The sequence below is a fragment of the Malaclemys terrapin genome, chromosome 14 (genome assembly GCF_027887155.1).
Source record: "Malaclemys terrapin pileata isolate rMalTer1 chromosome 14, rMalTer1.hap1, whole genome shotgun sequence".
NCBI classification, from domain to species: Eukaryota; Metazoa; Chordata; order Testudines; family Emydidae; genus Malaclemys; species Malaclemys terrapin.
In genome coordinates, this window is record NC_071518.1 from 39,159,540 (window position 1) to 39,179,877 (window position 20,338).

Here is a 20,338-nt window from a genome sequence, read left to right on the forward strand (position 1 = left end):
TACTACATTCTTGTGTGTGTTGTTTTCAATACCAAAGTTTATTCTTTGAGATCATGTGCCTAAGGCAGACCGAGTTCTGCTGGTCCTCTCAAAACTTCTTCGGTTTCCTTTGATCCACCAACGTTACCTTTCTCTCCAGCAGCCCCTCCTGGTTTTTCACCTCCTCACGTGTGTGCAAACCGCGGTTCTCAAATATTCACTAAAGCAGGGCGGCTCCAGGCACCAGGGGAGGAAGCACAGGCCTGGGGCGGCACACGCTAAGGGGCGGCATTTGTCCATTCTTGGGGTGGCACAGTCCGGGCAGCTTTTGTTTTTGCTTGGGGCAGCAAAAATGGTAGAGCCGGCCCTGCCTAAAGGCCCCTATATTCTCTTATATGACGTGCTTCTCAATGGCAAATTTCTACTGGAATATTTACTTTAGATATACAACCCCATGATGGAGTAACCACAAGACTGCAAGTCTCAGGAGCTATGCACCTGAAAGTAATTCAATGAAATAAATACATTTTGGGTTCTTTTACTGTGCCCTTTTGTTTCTGAGACTAAACAGATTTATTTGTGCATAAGCTTTCGTGGGTAAAAAACCCACTTCTTCAGATGCAGATCTTTGTGCATCCTGGGGCACTTAGGCCAAGCCCTGGCTCCCTCCTGGGCTGGTCTGTGGCTCAGTCCTCCCTCTATGGCAGCAGGACTAGTTCTAAGTCAGGGTCCCATTTTTTCATGGCCACCTGTGCATGCCAGTTGCTGCCTGCTCCCGCTGCCCAGCCCTCGTCGGGGAAGGGGGAACAGGTTCCCCGGGGCCCAGGACCAAGGTCTGCTCTCAGCTCGGAAGGGAGGGCGGATCCATACCCAGTTAGTTACCTGCACACGGTTCTTCAGCATAAAGCAGGCCAGTGAACTCTGGCTTCAACTGGTTAAGAGCCAGGAGACGCTAAACCCAGATAAGCCGCTCTTAAACCGAATGTTTTCGAGCCCCCTCCCCCTGCCATCACGGCCAGGCACAGAGCAGACTGCACCTCCGCACGGGTATGCGGGGCACAGCACATGCACAGGAGATGGCCCTGCTGGCCTCTGTCCCTAGTGGTTAGAGCTCCAGGGACACAGGCCCCAGCCAAGGATTTCCTCACTTCTTGGTCCGAGCAGTGGATATGTCCCCACACACAAACTGACAACTGTAAAATGCTCACACTAACCCCAACTATAGACCGGCCACAGCTGGTGAACAGCAGCAGGTCCAGGAGCCCCCCGGAAGTGAGGGTATCCCGTCTCGAGGCCTGCAGGCCGCCAAGCCCAGCACTCAGAGGGCAGCTAATGCAGAAATGGCCAACTGGACGACGCTTGGTTGTGCCAAGGGTTGACAGGCGGCTCTGAAAGGTTCAGTTTATTCACTCCGAGAACACTGTACAAATATTACAGGCAATTTTCTTTTGCTGCAAAAGGTATAAAAATAATCTTTATATACGAATCCAAGTTCATTTGTTACTGTAAATTCTCACTAAATATCTTTTCCAAACATCATCTAACTGATGGCAAGAGATCAACAGCTTGAAGGAGAGAGCAAGGCCAGGCAGTACACAGAGAACTCTAGCTACTCACAAAGGCCATGGAGTCTAGGCTAATGCACACGCTGGCCCCCCAGGTTCCAAGCAGCTCCCATGCAAAAGAGGAGCGAGGTTTAGGAACTGGATTTGGAGGCCTATTGTCCCTCTGGGACCTTCATCTCTCTCTCCAGTACTAGCTGCTCACTGCTGGCAGCGGAACCGGGAAAAGAGACACCCCAGCCCCCACCTGCTCCTCTAGGGTTTCCAATACCTGTTCTCTAAGGGCGCATTCCCCGCCGGATCTCCTGACTGGGCAGCAGTCAGAGCTGGCTCTATCCTCCAGACAGACCAGGCAGCTAATGGGAGCAGTCGACCGTTTGGGGGGGGGCTTAGAGCTGCTAGAGGATAGCCAGTTTGCTGAGGGCAGTGGCACTGCTAGATCCAGCCCCAGCAGCTCTGCGGCCAGCAGAAGCAGGAGAGCTGCTGCAGCCGGATGTTCCAGAAAAAAGTGCAAAGCTCAGATTTTCTCAAATCCCGAATCGGGGGAGGTGGAGCCTGGCAAACAGTGCAAACTCAGAGACCTGCAGAGGGGCTTTCTACTCCAATGGCCAACATTCAGAGGCATGCAAGGCAGAGAGCGCCTCAAATCGCCAACAATTACAGGAGACCTTTCATTAACAAGGGATGAGGAAAAGCTGGGCGGGAGGGGGGAGACGCAGAGAGAGCATCACACCAGGTAGCACCCTGCCACCAGATCAGGAATGGAAAGCAAAGGCATCCGGCCCCAGGGGAAGAACCCCTAACACACTGGCGAGCCCCGCCCTGGAGCAGATGCTTGGTCTGCCTCAGAGGACGTTGCTGTCTGTGCTTCATTAAAACAGACCCAACTTGTCATGGCAAAGTGCTACCGAATGGGTCCACGCCAACCCAGGCTCGAGCGCAAGGCGGGGAGGACAGACTGATTCCCAGACGTCAGAAAAAACGGCCCCTCAGCACAGCTCCAGGAGAGGGAGTGGGAATGGAGCCTCTTCATGCATCAGCACAGAGGTTTAACTAACAAGGCCTGATGCAGGATCGCCAACTCTGCGGGGCGGGGGGAGGGGGGGCAGAGCGAGGGGAATGCAGGACTTAGCTCAGCTCCTGGACCCCAGGAGCAGCACGGCCAGCAGCTGCCAATTGCTTGTCACTTGTCAAATGAACTGGAGTCACTGCGGACCAGAGCTCACAGCCGAGCATGGCCACCCTAATCGGAGAGGGGCCGAGGCTGCTGCCCACTGACGGGTTCAGCTAACTACTTCTGGCCATCAGACTAAGACGCTGTCTAGCAGCTGATGCCTAGGAGACGCAAAGTGCCTGTGGAAGTGCAGGAAATCCAAGGCATGCGGATGGGAAGAAGCTCTGAGAGGCACATGGGCAAAGCTGTACGGGGAAGGTTCAAACACGGAGCCTTTCGAAAGAGGCCTGGGATCCAGTGGAGACACAGATGCAGCAGGGTGAGGTAACTCGAGGACCTGGCATGTGCAACACGGGAAGAGAAGCTACGGGGAGGCTCCCAGTCCACAAGTCCATGTCTTGGTTCTAGTCCGGCCAAGAGCCCCTCTGACTCTCCTCCAGCACTAGCACAAAAGGAATCCGAAGGAGACTTTCCAAAGCCAGCTACAAACCAGTCCGTTCACCAGCCCGGCCGCTGCACCAGGCAGTCAGAGGTTGAGGATAGGCACGTCAAAGAGGTCGCAGACGCCTTCACTCTCGTCCAGGTTGTAGATGTAGTCGTGGTCTCCGGGGGGAGGGGAGAGGCGGAGCAAGGGAGCAAATACTGTTGAAGAGAAAGCAGGGTCCTGCTGTTCACAAGCCCAGGAACCATCCCACCTACCACCCCCGATTGGAGCCTCCGAGTCCTGTCACAGGGAGACCTCAGCTCACACTCATCCCACTCCTCCTTCGCAGGAGAGGAAACGGAGGGCAGAGTCTGTCCTCAGAGTTCTTCTGCCTGAGGCGAGGGGGGACCGAGTGCCAGACAGTGTGGGGCTGCCCCCCGAATGCCAGACGTCGTACAAACGACAGCCACTCCCACCCCCACCCCCCAAAAGAGAGAGAGAGTCCGGAGGCAACAAAACCCAGCAACTCACCTTCGGACGACATCAGCTCTTCCAGCAGCTCGGAGTTCATACATTCTGGGGGGAGACAGCAGGGTGAGGGGCGCACTCTGCTTTCCAAGCGCCTAGTCTCGCTTTTCCTCAATACCCTTCCCCTCCCCCAAGTTCTTTCCTCCCAGTATCACGGAAGCCAAGTCTCAGACCTGAACTACAGGTAGCTCTGGAGCAAATAGGAGCGCAGGACTCGAGCCATTAACTCCGTGGCAGAGGGAAACTGGGCCAAGAAATCCTGCAAGATTCTTGTGCCTGCTCCAGCATGACAAACCCTGTGACCGCGCCCCCAGCTGGCCCAGGTCTGGGACTGAGCCTCGTCCCTGGGACAGCGCCCCCAGCTGGCCCAGGTCGGGGACAGTACCAGAAATGCACATTTTCCCCAGCCTAAACATATTCCAAACACTTCTTTAGCCATTTTTGCTGCAGTGTCTTTTTAAAGTAGGCCCACTGAAACTTGGCAAGTTCGCAGTCCTCACTGAGGACAAGTGACTGCTTGCATGTGTGGGGGCAGGGGATTTACTGGGGAGGGAGAGAAAAATAAAAACTAAGCAATTAAAAACACGCGTCTGATCACGGTCTCTCTCTCTCCATTAACCAAGACAGTCGTCAAAATGTGAACAGGTTTCGACCTAAGCTGTGCCCATGTGCACCTACAAAGAGATTTTACCAACTAGCTCCTAGGACAATCAATACTCCTGGACAGCCACATCCACGATGCGTTGCTTCCCCGCTCCCCAGAAGATGGTCTGCAAACAGCCACAGAAGCACTGCCCCTCCCCCAGCCGATTCAGCATAGCAAAGAGGGAATTGCAAAACAAAAACCATGCAGTATTTTTTCCTTTTTCTTAAAAAAGGGGAAATTAAATACAAAATCCACGTTGTTAAGTCTCCTACAGCAATGGTAACACGGGCACTGCCGAGATCCTGCTTGCTTGGTGGGATGACTGAAAACCAAACGGTAAGCTATGAAGCTACACATATAAAATGAAAAACAGGACGCCTCCTGGCCTTCCTGCACGCCAGTGGGCAGGAACTTTAACTGCCCAGCCATCAGTACCAACCCAGCACCCAGGCCATGTTACTGCTAGAACGCAGAGACGCGAAGGTCGGAGGGAGATTTGCTGCAGGCCCCATCTCTCTGGGTCCAGTAGTCACTGCGCATGTCAAACCTATGCTTTAGCACTGCACAAACCAGTTGTTTTAAAGAGACTGTTCTACGGACGTCTCACCAGCAGCCCCCGAGGTAAACTGCACCTTTCCCCTGCTGCTGCATTTACCGTCCCTGCAGGATCTGGGGCATTCCCTCTCCACATCATGGAAAACATCGCACAGAACAGGGAGTATTTATCTCCTGCGGGCACTGGCATGGCGCTCGCTAGTGTACCGGCACAGCGCATCTGCCAGCAGTGGGCTAGGAAGGGCAGGCTGGGGTGCTACAGCTGTTTATCCGGCCCATACAGAATAGCCTGATTTGCTGCCTGGTTGCATTTCACCAGTGTCACACACGCATGCTCTGGCGGCGGGAGCCCAAAGCACAGAGGGGTGCTGGACATGTGGATTTGGCACAGAGGGTTTCATGGGCCACCAGCGGAGTCTATTCTGGGAGCTCACAACATGTGACTGAAGCCCGCCCGGCAGGCCCGGCAGGGTGAGTGGAGCGCTTCACGGAGACCGCTCTTGTGCGGCGACCTGCCGAACGGCAGCGGGACACACTATGTGCTGCACTTGGTTGACGTGCCCCAGTGCTGCAAAGCAACGGCATGTGCTCAGCTTGTTCTCTGGAGGCAGCCAGGCCAGCTGGCATCTTCACAGCAAGGCCAGGAAACACCGTGCCAGGGGCTCAAGAGAGCAGCTCCGGTGAGAAGAACCAGCAACAGGAAGCCCATGTTGCCTACATTAGACTGACTTCCTTAGCATTCCTCACCCTTGGTACCAGTGTTCAGCTGCATCACTCAGCGCTGCGGGGGATTAGCCAACGGCCCCAGGCTTTTTAACCCATGGTGCCAACGGGACAGTCTCTGGGCGAGACGAGAGCCACAACCCGCCATGGCCAGTCTCCGGCAGCACCAGTACAAGCACTGTGGGAGACTGCAGAGAGCAGAGACTAGTCTAGGCCGGTCCCCCACTCCACTAGCCCTGTGTGCACAACTGAAACAATACCAGCAGGGTCTGACTTATCACCTTAGTCCAGACGCGGGCAGGCAGGAGGGGAGGCTAGGGCACCATTTTATGTTAGTATGGGGGTTGAGGGGGAGATTCGGTCCATGTCTGATGCGCTGGCAATACCCGTTTGTTGGCAGCACTGGTCACCAGTATAGACGGCGGCAGTCTGAACAGATTAACCGCTGTCACCCCAGAAGCCTCCAGCAGAGGTCGCTCAGCATCTAGTAAGCACAGAGACTGCAGGTGCCTTATACAACCAGGTCCCGAGAGGAACCTGAAAGGACTCCTGTGCACGGCCTCCTTCTTGTGCCAAGGACCAATAGAGGAGAGCTGAGAAAAGGAGGGAGAACAGAGCCCTTCTCCCCTGAGCACAGGGAGGGCAGCAGGGGTGGGGAGGGATCAGTGTACCTCGTGTTGGATCAAACATCTCCGAGAGTTCTTTGGGAAGTTCCAGCACTGTGTAAAGACAATGAACCAGATTAGTTGGCATTGCACCATCCAAGGTCTGAAATACAACAGCACACGCCAGCCCCGCCTAGAGCCCCCGTCCTCAGTCACCCACACTGTGGCCCAGCACACTTCCCAGCGCACGTTCTCCCAGCAACGGCTTGCCATCCATCCGAGTCCCCACAACTCTGCAGAGGGAGGGTCCCAGACTCAGAGAAACGAGAGAGGAAGTGACCCAGAAGAGCTCGCCCCCCTGCCTGCCTGGACAGCTTGCTCCCAGACAGTGAGCCTGCCAGACAACATGGCAAGCTGAAAGTAAAGTAGGCACCAGGCGCCCTGCATTCCATCCCCCGCTGGTGCTGCCAGCTGAAAATTCTGCAGCAGCTTCATTTATACTAAGAAGCTGGAGGTTTACTACTCTCGGAGCTGTTTCAGGCTGTCTGCAGACTCAGGAACACAAAACTGCAGCAGTGACACCTGGGTCATGTTTTCAAGGCTCTCTTCACAACCAGGAGGGCAAGTGCGTTTTCCCCCCTGAACATCAGCTCAGATTCGGGAGTACAAGACTAGGTCAAAGGAAGGAGGAGCACACAGATAGGGTGACCAGACAGCAAGTGTGAAAAATCAGGACAGGGGTTGGGGGGTAATAGGAGCCTATAGAAGAAAAAGACCCAAAAATCGGGACTATCCCTATAAAATCAAGACATCAGGTCACTCTACACACACAGTTCTGCTCACCTAGTGCTCTGTCCAGCCTGGCCTTCAGCAAACCAAGCAGCTCCCTGGAGACTATTCCACAGCCAGACACTGGACCCATTCCTTATCTCAGTCTCCTCATTCTTCCTTGGGATACTGTTCTCCCCTGGCCCTCCTTCTGCCCTATGTCCTAGTCTGTCTGATGCTTCTCACCACAGCCACTTCAATTAGTCGCCAGGACACACCACAAGACCAAGTCAGCAAGGCCCAAACCTTGAGGAGCTCTCACAGCTGTGGCCTGCGGAGCCATCAGTTAACATGGTGCAACCCCAACCCTGGGAATCCCTCCCTTGGTCCCTCTTGTGCTCCTGGACCTGCAGCCCAGAGTTCTTCCTATCTACGGGCCACTCCGTGAGCCCCCTGAGCCCCTCACATTCTTTAACGAACGTGTCGTCAACCCCAGCGTGGCCGGGCCAAGCTATCACACAGGTGTGGGAACTGAGGCTGAGTGACTGGCTCAGGGTCACACACGCAGTCTTTAGTGTAGCGGGGAACTGAACCCAGACCCCCAGAGTCCCAGGCAAGCACCCTCACAACTGGCCTCCCCACCCTCTCTGGCCACAGCGTGGAATACCAACACTGCGGGGTGGGGTCCATGCAATGGCCTGTCTCTCCTGACCAGGCCCAACAATGGAAGAGCCCCCAGCCCTTCCCCACAGAGCCAGGCTGTTTGCAGTGCTGGGCTGTAGTCCAGCTCGGCTTCTCTCACGTCCCTAGAGGGATACGGCTCCACTTCCGGCTTACGCTGCCGCACTGCGTGAAACAGCCGGCAGGTCCCATCCCGGAGCAGGCTGCGCTCCTGGGGCGGCAAAGTGATGCCCATGGATCTCTCAGCAGAGCAGTGTGAATACGTTAGATGAATGTCCCTACAGAGAGACTCAGTGCGACTGTAATCCTGAGGACTGGGATGAAATTAAGAGGAGAGGGAGGCTAGTTATCAGGAGAACCCTCCCAACAGACTAGGGAACAGTCCCAAGGGAACGGCTGAATGCCTCAGTCCAGGGGGGCTCTCAACTGGACAAAGCACTGCAGAAGGTAACGGGAGGGATAGATGGGTATCCAGAAGGAACCTCTCAGGTCAGAGCGTCTGCTACCAGCCTCAGAACGCAGACAGTAAACAGCGTCTCACCAGAGAGCCATCTCCGCCAGCTTTTTCACCCTCGCCACTGCCGTGCACACAGCTCCCCCAGGGGTGCAGGGATCTGCCTGCCCCTGCCTTGAGATCCCAGCTTGCAAGGCTTGACTGAAGCCTCTCAGCAGAAAGCAAAGCAGAACTCAGCCCTGTCTGGGCAGCGCCAACAGCACTTCAGCCCCTTGGCTGCGGCAGAGTCCCCCAAGGCCATACTCACTCTCTGTGGGATCTGGCTTGATTGGCTCAAAGGAGGTAGAGGGATTGGGCAGGACGGAGCTGCTGTCTAGCGAGGCAGATGACTGGAGCGGCTGCGTATCTAACACCGGCGGCTGGCTGGTTGGCGCGGCCACTGAGCTGAGAGGGTCGAAGTCGCTGCTGCTCTTGGACTCTGCTGCCGAAACGCTGGATTCTGTTACATACATGGGGGGGAGGCAGATTTCAGGGGACTCCAGAATACGTGACCCCAAAGCAGCAGCCACAGCCCCCAGCAAATCCAGCCGCTGCCCCCTCGTTAACAAACCTGGCCTAAGTGCAACAGACACTGGCACGTCCACAGACGGACGGCTTTCTGCCTGGTTCTCTCTCCCCCGGACGAGCCTGCGTCCCTAGCACACAGACTCGCTGTCCTAAACTCTCCTACTGCCCCCAGAGGCAGTCACTGCCCCCAGCACCTGCTGGCATCTTGCTGGCTGAGAGCACTGTCTCCATCACACTCCCAGCCGGCTGGCTGGGAGGTAGCAGAGGGGTCACTGCAGTGAGGGGACGGCCAGCCTGGCCCCAACCAGAACAGGAGGTAAGGGCTGGAATTTACTGACTCAGTGCTCTAGTCATTGCACTTCAGCTCCCATATATGCCCACAGCCCATTGGTCATGGAAGACGTAGGGCGGAGCTGGGAGGATCCAATGGACTACAGAACAACTCTGGCAGGGACGGGGGAGATCCACGTTCAGCTGTATCTGGACATTCGGAAGCATTCCCATATGAACTCCAAAGTGCTTCTAAAAACCCTCCCCCATTCCTAGCTGGTACCTTCCCACTCGCCTGGCCACCAGCCCACTCCTTGCTCACCTGGGCTCGTTGTTTTCTGTGCAGCGGGGCTGTGGTCCTGAGTGCTGGTCGGTGTGGGCGTGGACGGGTGCGTACTGCTGGGGACAGATGCCTCCTGGAAGTGGGCAACAGGCGATCTCTGTGGTTTAGCGGGCACGACTGGCTGGCACTGAATGAGGTCTTCAGGGGGAGGGACAGGGAGCACCACAGGGGGGGAGCTCAAAGCATCTTTGTTTACAAGGAGGACATCAATTGGACCACTAGTGCTTTTCAGATGGATCTGATATTTCTTCTGTCCATTCAGGCCCTGAGGAAATCAGGAAGCAAAGTACCCAGATACAATTAACAGCAGTCCTCAAACCAGGACTTCAGCTTCCCGGGGCAATATCCGTGCTCTGGAATGGCTCAGCATGCTACAGGAGCTCCTCCCTCCCTCAGACAGCTGCTCCCTCTCCTCCCACAGCTACCCCTGCTCCAGCACACTCGGAATGATCCTCCTCCCCCCCCCAACAGCACAGCAAGCAAGCCATGCCCACATCCTTCCAGTAACTCCAGCCAACCCAGGCTACCTCCATCCCAGCCTGATCGAACACAGCACCCACCTCCGGAATGGGAACCTCCAACCGAGTGCCTGACGGGGCTCGAATTGCTAGGAGGGTGTCTCCTGTGAAAACAAACTGGTCAGCGCGCGAAGGGATACCTCTGGCTGCTGGGCCCACTGTGGGTTGTCATTCACCCAGCCCCTCCCGGGAGAACTCCTGCGCACTCCCACCAACCAGGGCTGGGCCACCCTGCCTTCCTGGGGAATCACCATCCATCCTTCACAATGCACCCCTGGCCCAACACACTAAACAAACACAGAAAACAGAGCGCTACGGGCAGGAGCGCACGCACTCTGACGTCATGGAGGTCCCTCCCAGGGCAGGACCAGGATGATCCGAGAACACTTAGTATGGGCATCCTGAGTGGCATGCCCTTCCTCCTCCCTGGAGATTCCCCCTCTTGCCCCAGCACTGCAGCTCAGCCCTCTGACACAGCCGGATTCCCGAGGAAGGGCTAGTCTCTGCACCAGGCCCCAGTTCAGTTTCCACAGTCACCAAGCGCTGAGCCAAAGGAACAGGGAGTTATGTGGATTAACACTGTTTGCACTGTTTTTTAAACGTGCCCCATAGCCACTAATGAAACGGCCAACAGGACAGCAAGCAGGCAGGGAGCGAAGCTCAGAAATCAGACAGACGCTGAGTCCAGCAATAGCTGTCAGTAGGGCCAACACAGGATCGCAGACACTTGACTCCAAAGCTTTCATCCTTTGAGAGAGAGAGAGAGAGAGAGAGAGCGAGCGCGCACTCAGATATGATCTCCAGGTAGCTGTCCTAGGACCCTGCCAGCGATTCAGAGCTCTTATGTCGAGTGCTAGGACTCTGGTAGCAAGAAAAGAGGGTTTGAGCGTCTCCAGAGGAAAAGGGAGCTAGGGGCAGGGATAGAGACCTGGGCAGGGAGTGACCACAGAAACAGCCAAGTTCAGGTCAAAGTTTATGTGAGTTATTGAAGTTAGCAAGAAAGGGAGCAGTTGGGGCCCATACCCAGCATGTGCCGAGCTGAGCTGGGAATGCCACCGCCTTGGAGGATCTTTGATGTTTAACACCTTTCTTTCCAAAGATGTGCACGTAGTCATAGGAACTGAAAACAAGTCAGCTTTGTGCAATATCGAGCCACCAGTAAGCAGGAAATTCCCAGCATTCCTGCTCCTCCTGTAGTACTAATTTAGCTACACTGCACACCTTCCGTCAGCTCTGGCTGGCACCAACACCACATGAGTTCACGTTTAACACAGAAAACAAGACTAGAACTATCATACCCACGCAGCACAGCTGCACTCATGCTGGCCTCTGTGTGACTGACATTTCAGCCTTTACATGGCACGAATTCGTTTTTTGCCTTTAACTTCTCATGGTTTATTAATAAAAATAGGTAAAAGGGAGGAAAATCCCAAAAGTCACAAAAAAGGAAGAACAGTGGGAGAGAAAGTTCTTTGATCTCAGCCCAGTAGCTAACGGCTCTCCTTGTAAATTCCCTGGCCCAAAGCAACCTGGCTTACAAAAGTTATTGCCAAATCTTGTGGCGTTTGAAAAGTGAAGAATCTTCAGCAATTTATCCTTACCAAATACATCTTTAAAACACATTAAAATATGGACAGAAGAGTCCTAAAGTACAGGCTTAAATTCCAAACTTTCAATGTTACTACAACTATTGAAACAGGTTTCAAATTTGCCTTGAACTTTAAATCTCAAGAAACAAGCCAAGTCTGATGTTTGTGCCTTGATCTTTTTCGAGTTTGAGTGAAAATTTTAAGCTAGCAACATAAGGTAAATCGGTATTTTTTCCACTCAGTCTAAGAAACCGCGCAGCCTATTTTCATTCAGTTTTTCAAAACAAATTCACATTTGAGATAGGGCCAAACATGGGAAACTTCAGCCCACAAGTCATTTCCTGAGAAAAGGAGGCAAGGTGGAATGGAAGTTGGAATTCAGCCTGAAGTACAAGGCTGTGATACAAGAGACCCAGCAAAACAGCTTTCCAAAGATCACCAAGAGTGGAAAGTCAGATCTCCTACACAGAGATCAGCTTCACCCCGGGAGGCCAGCTGGGATCATCCTGTAATACCACGAGGAGACAGGCTGAGATGTCTGTTTTAAAACAGTCGAATAATTCAGATCCGCTCCCAAAAAGACAATCGGTGACCTCGAGTCCAGCTGCGAGGCCTTCCCACTGCAGAGTGAGGTTTGGCTTCAGATGTAAATCTGCTCTGAAGAGCAGGAGTGACAAGCAACCGCTGGACTCTCTTAGACTCTCTTGCAGCTCAATTGCCTCCCACGCATAATGGCTACCACACAACATTTGTCTACTTCTGTCCCCTCACATCCTCCCATGCGATTACAAGTTATTTGGTGCCTTACACAATCCCTGCCCCAAGGAGTCAGAGACCAGACATGGCACAGCAGGAAGCTGAGGGTTGCTGTGCACAAGTTACTGGAAGGAAAACGAGAGAAGATTCCTGGAAGAAGGTGGCTCCTGAGGAGGAGAGAGAGAGTTTGGTGAGTAGGTAGAGAAACTGTTGCAAGCCCAGGAAGCGACATGAGGTCAGGCGCAGAGTCAAGAGAGGGGAGGACAACGGAAGGTGCACTAAGGAAAGAGGACTGGGAGGAACGCTGAAAGAAATAGGAGCAAACAGTCAGGGGGAGGCGAAATCACGTAGGGCCTTGGATCTACCAGGGCCTTTGAAATAAAGGCATTTATTTGTACAAATGAGGCAAAGAAAAAGGAATGCTGGCTCTTCTCAGTCATATGCAAAGACCTCCAGCTGGCAAGCAGCGCATCTTGGGCCTGGGGAGGGTTTTCCTATGGCTTCCCTAGGAAGGGCTGACCTGCCAAGGAAAGCTGAAATCCTGCAATTAAAAACTTGCCCCATGGGATAACATGGCCCCAGATACAAAGGGACAGAGCAGACAGCCCCCTACTACAAGTGTGCTCTTGGAATTCTATGGTCTACACCTTGCACAGAACAGTCCCACTCCCAGATAGGACTCCTCTGAATGCAAAGATGCAGCTTGAATTTAGTGGCAGCTGATCCCTGGGGTTGTGGGAGAAGATGCAGGACTGTCTCTTCACGGAGGACACAGAGAGCACATCTTGGGGACCAGCCATCTCCCTCCTGGGAAATGGGGGAGCACAGCTGGGACAGCCAGGTAGGTCTGCTGCCTCAGGCCATGGGAGATCAGTCAGGGGCCCAGCACCATCTCCTCACCTGTGAAGCACTTGCAGATATCTTCGTGCGTCACATAGGCTAACGTTCCTGTGGTTAAGGAGAAAAGGTGCAGCTTCCTGTGGGGACACAGAATTCAAAGAGCACCTGGTGTAGTGTCTCCTTCCTGCATGCAGACAATGGAATTCCTAGAAGCTAAATGCCCGCACCAGAGCCTCTGAAGTGGTCTGCAGAGGAGGTCTACCTGCAGCAGGGTTAGCGCTCACAGAGACCACCTGCCTGAGAATGTAGCACTGATGAGTCAGAAAGAGGCATTTCTGTCCTGAGTCTGTACTGAAGCGATGCCTCAACATGGTGCTAGGGGACACCACAGGGCCAGAAGTGATCTCTGAACCTCCTAACACACCTTCCCCAAAGGTGGAGCAGTCCCCAGTGGTCCTGGGGAAATTCCAACCCAGCTGATTACATTTGCCTCCCCAAACATTCCCTGCAGGGGCACATGGATAGTTTGCTTTACTTGTTGCTGGGTCATGTTACAGCACGCTGTTAATCAGCTGCTGTGTGCTACCCCAGATGTGGATGCATTCAGGGCTGGCTATTATTACGAATTATTTGTCCGAGCGTACTCCCAGGAGCCCATCCTGCTAGGTGCTGTGCAAGTTACATTTGTGCAATGCTTTGCGGGATTTGATGAGAAAGTGCTATAGACATGTAAGCTCATTAGTACTGGAGGGAGAGGCAACCGTCCCTTCAGGCCCAGCCAGCCTGCAGCCAGCCTGGGGGGAGAAGAGGGAGAGCAGCAGGAACCGAACCGGGAGCTGGGGGGGCTGAAAGGATATCTGCTGTTCTGTACGTCTTCGGTGACGTTTTTGATGCTCTGCTGGACCCACATCTTCTGCTGCTCCAGCTCCTGTTCGCGCTGCTCCAGGTCCTCTATCTCCGCCTTCAGCTCAATGAGTTTGTGGGCTATCTCGCGGGTGTTGCAGCCCGGGCCCACACCTCTGTGCAGACAGAGAGAGGAATGAGTGGCCCAGCCTCATTAAAGGAGAAAATAAAAAACTTGCAGAGGGCACTGACTGCACCGCCTTGGAACGAGGAGCCACTCCCAGCCCTCTCCTGACACACAGAGGTTGGAGCCCAGCTCTTTCACACTTCCCCAGCTCCCAGCAGTGCCAAACCCATTCTCCAGCACCACAGCTAGAGCCCCCAGCTCCCCTCACCTTCTCCCATCGTACACCAGGGTCAGAGGCCCCAGACCTCCCATGTCCCCACCAAAGCCTCCTTCCAGTACAAGAGGGTCAAAGCCTACCCTCCTACTGGGGGCAGAATCCTTCCTCTCTCAACACCAGGGTAAGGGTGGAGGCATCTGTTCTGGTCAAAGCCCCTGCAAGTAGCTAGCATGCACCCGAAGCAAGACCTACATACCTCAGCCGCTGGAGAAATGGCTCCCGTGTGTACACTAGCATTTCCCCCTCAAATTCCCCACAGCCACTACTGGCGCGGCTCAGCTAGGGGCGCGCTAGCGTAGACCAGCTGGCAGACACTGCACTCAGCATGCCAACCGATGCTTGAAGCCATGGCTCTACTACCTCTGCCACCATTCCCGCCGCAGGTGGAGCTGCGCAGGCGGTAGCAAGGGTGGGAAATTTCAGAGTGGGAAACAGGGAGTGGATTGTGGGCAAGGCCTCAAAGTGAGAGGAGCATTGAGAGGAACTCTTCTCCCAGAATCCCCCCACACTTCTCAGAGCATCTCAGTCACTCACTTCCACTGGATACTGTTCTTGGATTTCTTCTCGATCAGCCCAATGCCCTCCAGAACATTTGTGATGTCGTAGATTCGCCGTTTCTGCCGCACCGCCAAGGTATCTGCTGCCTGGGGGTTAGAGGTGGACGGCTGACTCCAGAAATTCCCAGTTACACTCTGCCCCCCACGGCCACGGACATTACATCACCCCAATTACAGATCCGCCCCCGCTGCTTCCCACCGCATGCCCTTTGTGCCCCCACTTCTCAAATTACAGATCAGACACTGTTCCCAGGGACATCGAAACTATCACTGATCTGACCCAGTTACTGACTCTACCTGCCCCACAATCCAATTTCTCAACCCACTAACACCTCATCAGTCACACACCAAACCCAGCCACCTCCCCAGCTCCTTTGGACTCCATGCAGATGGCTCATCTCCAGGACAATGCCATGTTGGGAGGGGAATACACGTTACACCCATCTGGGGCTAGACGTTCTAGGGAAGCTTTGTGTGGTGACCTGCAAACTGGATGCATGCTCTTGACTGGTCAAACCCAGAGGGTACGAAGGAAGGGAATGGGGAGGTGTGGGGGAGAGAGAAGAAAGTGGGTCTACTAAAGGCAACAGTTCTGCACTGTCAGGGAGATGGGCTAGATAATCCCACAGGCCTTTTCCACCTGACTTCCATGACGCTGGGTGGAAAGTGTCACCACCTCCCTCAGGTGAGCCGCCAGCATCTCTCAAATGGGCATTGTTCAGCCCATGCACAAAAAGCCACCCCTTGGCCCTCAAAATTTCAGCCCCGGCTCTATTCTTTTTTTAAGCAGATTAGGGAGGCTGTGACGAGGCAGCTCTTGTACTACCCAAAGTTCTCCGATTTCCTTGACTCTCTTGGATGTAAGGCCCAGTGTCCATACAAGAAGGTTCCACTGGTGGAACTGTCCTTCGGTTGGCAGGAACTGCTGCACGTTAACACACGAGTCCCTTGACTCCAGCTCCCATCCCAAGTAACCCCACATAAGCGGGTATTACATCGGTGCTGGGCCAATGTGGACGCATCACCTGTCTGTACTAACAAACCCAGTGCCACACTGCACTGGATCTTGCCGAACAGACATGTCTGGCCACCTTTCTACACAGCAGTGCTCCCGAAGCCACTCATCTGTTCCAATGATGCTGACAAACGTGACTCCCATTTGCCAGCCATTTCTGAAGCAAACACACACCACTTTTCTGACAGAATGTAAACATATGTGGTCACCTCCTGCATATGCCTGAAGCCAGACAGAGGTCACCAGTGTGAACACACACAGCTGGTGTGATATATATGGGTGTAACTCCACTGATGCATGTTGCACTGGTAGAACTTTCATGTGTAGACAAGACCTAGGTTTAGGCACAGGTAGGAGATGGAGACTGTGTTGCTTACTCTGAACAAAGATTTCCAATGGACAAGGATAAAGCGTCTATGCCAATTCTCTACCCATAGGCTACCTTCAATACCACACAGTACAAGGCACGGATGACTCCTCCGCAGGCCACAGGCGAGGTAGGTATGGCTGTGTTTGCTTAGCTCGGTTATTTTCCCTCCCAGGACAGAAAGGCAGTAATGAGTAACTGTTGATCTGTCTCAAGGGCTCCCTGATGGAGGTACCACAGAATTCTGGGGAGAGAGCGACAGCCTTTGGACTGTATTTGATAGCAGGATACAGAAGACAGGTCACTCTGCATCTCTGATTCACTGGACCTGGACTGCACAGGCACTTGGACTTCCCACTATCTGCCCATGAGTGGAGCCTCAGTGAGAGCAAGATCCAAATATGACTGAAGGGTGACGCAGCAGAGAGGATCTGTTGGAGCTGTTCCATTTGGGGCTGGGTGGCGTGGTGGCCTGTGCTGTACAGGGCTCAGATGAAATGACCTAGTGGTCCCTTCTGGCCTTAAACGCCATGAAATATTCACTGGGCCAAAGAAAGAGAGAATGACTCTGTAGCCCAGTGGTTCAGGCATCACCTCAGTCCTAACCACCATGCTATTGGCTACGCTGAGGTCTCCCTCTCGGACTGGTTCTGAAAAACCTGCCTGACAACAGTTTCCTCACAACGGACAGGTTCTGTGAAAAGCTTCACTTCTGACAAATCAGCATGTTCCAGAAAAACCAAAGCAAAACCCACATTTGATCAACGAAATTCTGACCAGCTTGAGAGGAGTTCTGCTGCATCCTAGCCATGCCTGGATGCAAAAGGGCTTCCTTCGATCGGCACTCAGCCAGCAGGCCACAGCCCTTCCCAGATCTATTAAGCCTCCTGTTTTCAGTCATCCCTCCCTGAGCTCCCAAGTGGATGACTACATCCATGCCTTCTGCCTAGAGCAGCAATCGCAGCACTGCAGATCCCAGGGAGATTCATCCAGCTCCCTAGAGTGCCTCTGCCCAGACAGACGACCCCAGAGAGAGACCCAGGTCTGAAGAGCGAGCATTCATTCCACTGGCTTAGTTCTCTGGACAGTGACGCAGCTGGGAGCTTCTCCCCATGGCCACCACCTGAGGTAAATGACATCACCTCTACTGACCTGGAGGATGCCAGTAGCCTCTCATAGGTGCCAACAGTTCTGGGAGGCAGATGCCCACCTCAAATGTCACTTCAGCACCCTACTCCTCCCTCCCCACCACACACCCCAACGTGATAAGCAGCAGCTCCCAGGCGTAGAGGCTGCAGCCCAGCACCATGGAAGGACATTCAGCTTAACCCCCTCCAATCTGCCCCTCGCAGCCCCATTCTACCTCTCTCCAGGCCCCATCCTAGCTTCAGTTTATCCAAAGCAACTTTTTTCATATTGAATCTCCTTCTCTGCCCCCCAAAATCATCCACGTTGAAAAGGCTGCTCATCAGGGTGTTGTGAGCTGCACATCCGTGATCTTGGACGTGGTGGGGTGAGCCAGCTTTGGGGACAGACTGTGCAGTGCGCTTTTGTGATGCATAAACATGCAGCTTGGTGTCAGTGATGTGAGAGAATGCATGTTCATCTCATCACGTACATGCACTCTCCAGCGCTTCAGCCAGAAATGGTCTGATTTCCTGTCTGCTCCTCACCTCCCCAAGCATACAGGCCTTTGCCTCCTCCAGACTGGAGCTGATAGAGTGCTCTACGAGGGGCTAACCCTAAAGATCATTTGGAAACTTCAGCTAGTGGAGAACTGCATGCCCCGCTTGCTTAGCGGCGCCTTCCCTGCGCCCTGCAGATTGCACTGGTTTCCTGTCAGGTCCCGGATACAACGCAAGGGGTTGATTTTGATCTATGTATCCCTTTCAAGTTGGGGTCCTGCTTAATTTAGTGCTGTTTCTCTGTGTTGCAACCTGAGACGAGCCACCGTGCTAGGGCTGGCAGGTCCTGGATTTGATCCGGGATATTATGTTCGCAGCGATGGGAACTTTGACTCTGGAAATTGCTTCCCTTGTAGGGGACACAGACCGGGTGTGTTGGCCTTCAGGGCACACTGGAAGAGTTTTTCTGGGGCAGGGTTTCGGCTCTTTTGCAAGGGTGGGGGCAACTCCTTTCACGCTGTGTCACTATGCATTCATGATAGGGAAATTTACATATTTACAAATACTTACTCCCTAGAAATATGGCTGATACTGAGGGCTCCACCCAGGCCCTGGACCCCTCCCCTCTGCCCCACACCCAGCCCCATGGCACTAAGTACTACTTCCCCCAGTGCACATCCTCCAGCCTAGCACCCAAGGGCACCAAACAGGGCACCCCTCATCCTGGCCTCACAACAGCTTGGGCCAAACACAGCCCCCACTTGGCAACCCAGGTAACCACTTCACACCCTACAGATACCCCCCGCCCCTCCGCAACCTCCCAGGGACAGATATCCCCTGTCCGCTGATGGACAGATAGCCTCCTGCCCCCTCTCGATGCCCCCCACCATGGATTGATACCCCTGCCTTGTCACAAATAGCTACCCTATCCCCTGCGGCCCCCCCAGACACCCCATGGAGAGTTACCCCCCAGCTAGCCTCTCCCCCCGGGACAGCCCCCTCCGCCTGCCATAGCCCCCTCCCCCCGGCTCTCGCCCCCCGGGACAGCCCCCTCCCCCTGCCATAGCCCCCTCCCCCCGCTCTCGCCCCCCGGGACAGCCCCCCCTCCCCCGCCGGGCCGCACCAGCTTGAGGTCCAACACGCCGTCCTTGGCCTCCTGCAGCAGCGACACGAACTTGGTGGTGAGCAGCCCCAGGCTCTTCTCGTGCCGGCTCGGGGCCCCCAGGGGCTGCGGCCCGGACTCCGCCATCTGCCTCCCCGCGCCGGCTCCTCCGGTCAGCCCGGCCGCTTCCGCTTCCGCCCGCGGGGCACGACGGGAGCCCGCCGGAAGAGCCCCGCCGCCGGGGCGGGTCCGGCCCGTTGCCATGGCGAGGGCCGCCCCTCCCCCCCCCCCGCGCGCGGAACCTCCCTCGGGCCACGCGGCGACACGGGCCGAAGCCCGGCGCCGGGGCCGCCCCACGCGTGTCCGTCTCACCCCGCCCGTGCGGAACCCGGGGCCGCTGCCCCCCCACCCTCCCGCGGGGTCTGGTTTGCCCCCTGCGCCCCCACGTTTCACCCCCTGTGAGCTGATCGCCCGCCGGGCTCGCCGGGGCCGGGGTCAGCCGGTGTCGGCCGTCAGCGTAACAGGCCCCGGCCCTGACCCCCGGGCCGGTGTCAGCCGTCAGCGTAACAGGCCCCGGCCCTGACCCCCGGGCCGGTGCCGGCCGTCAGCGTAACAGGCCCCGGCCCTGACCCCCGGGCCGGTGTCGGCCGTCAGCGTAACAGGCCCCGGCGCTGACCCCCGGGCCGGTGCCGGCCGTCAGCGTAACAGGCCCCGGCGCTGACCCCCGGGCCGGTGCCGGCCCTCAGCGTAACAGGCCCCGGCGCTGACCCCCGGGCCGGTGCCGGCCGTCAGCGTAACAGGCCCCGGCCCTGACCCCCGGGCCGGTGCCGGCCGTCAGCGTAACAGGCCCCGGCCCTGACCCCCGGGCCGGTGTCGGCCGTCAGCGTAACAGGCCCCGGCCCTGACCCCCGGGCCGGTGTCGGCCGTCAGCGTAACAGGCCCCGGCGCTGACCCCCGGGCCGGTGCCGGCCCTCAGCGTAACAGGCCCCGGCGCTGACCCCCGGGCCGGTGCCGGCCCTCAGCGTAACAGGCCCCGGCCCTGACCCCCGGGCCGGTGTCGGCCGTCAGCGTAACAGGCCCCGGCCCTGACCCCCGGGCCGGTGTCGGCCGTCAGCGTAACAGGCCCCGGCCCTGACCCCCGGGCCGGTGTCGGCCGTCAGCGTAACAGGCCCCGGCCCTGACCCCCGGGCCGGTGTCGGCCGTCAGCGTAACAGGCCCCGGCCCTGACCCCCGGGCCGGTGTCGGCCGTCAGCGTAACAGGCCCCGGCCCTGACCCCCGGGCCGGTGCCGGCCGTCAGCGTAACAGGCCCCGGCCCTGACCCCCGGGCCGGTGCCGGCCGTCAGCGTAACAGGCCCCGGCCCTGACCCCCGGGCCGGTGCCGGCCGTCAGCGTAACAGGCCCCGGCCCTGACCCCCGGGCCGGTGCCGGCCGTCAGCGTAACA

The 20,338-nt window shown here is 56.0% G+C and overlaps 1 protein-coding gene across 1 annotated transcript; it reads right to left on the reverse strand.

Annotated features, from left to right (window-relative positions):
* Window positions 1-1,366: 1,366 nt before the first annotated feature.
* Window positions 1,367-19,071, reverse strand: E2F4 (E2F transcription factor 4). Its single transcript, XM_054049252.1, has 10 exons — window positions 18,917-19,071; window positions 14,764-14,873; window positions 13,813-14,001; window positions 13,043-13,119; window positions 9,840-9,901; window positions 9,259-9,544; window positions 8,407-8,598; window positions 6,263-6,310; window positions 3,671-3,715; window positions 1,367-3,357 (listed from the first exon to the last, which is right to left on the reverse strand). The coding sequence occupies exons 1-10, from the start codon at window positions 19,040-19,042 to the stop codon at window positions 3,242-3,244; spliced, it is 1,251 nt and encodes a 416-aa protein (XP_053905227.1). The 5' UTR covers window positions 19,043-19,071; the 3' UTR covers window positions 1,367-3,241.
* Window positions 19,072-20,338: the final 1,267 nt, after the last annotated feature.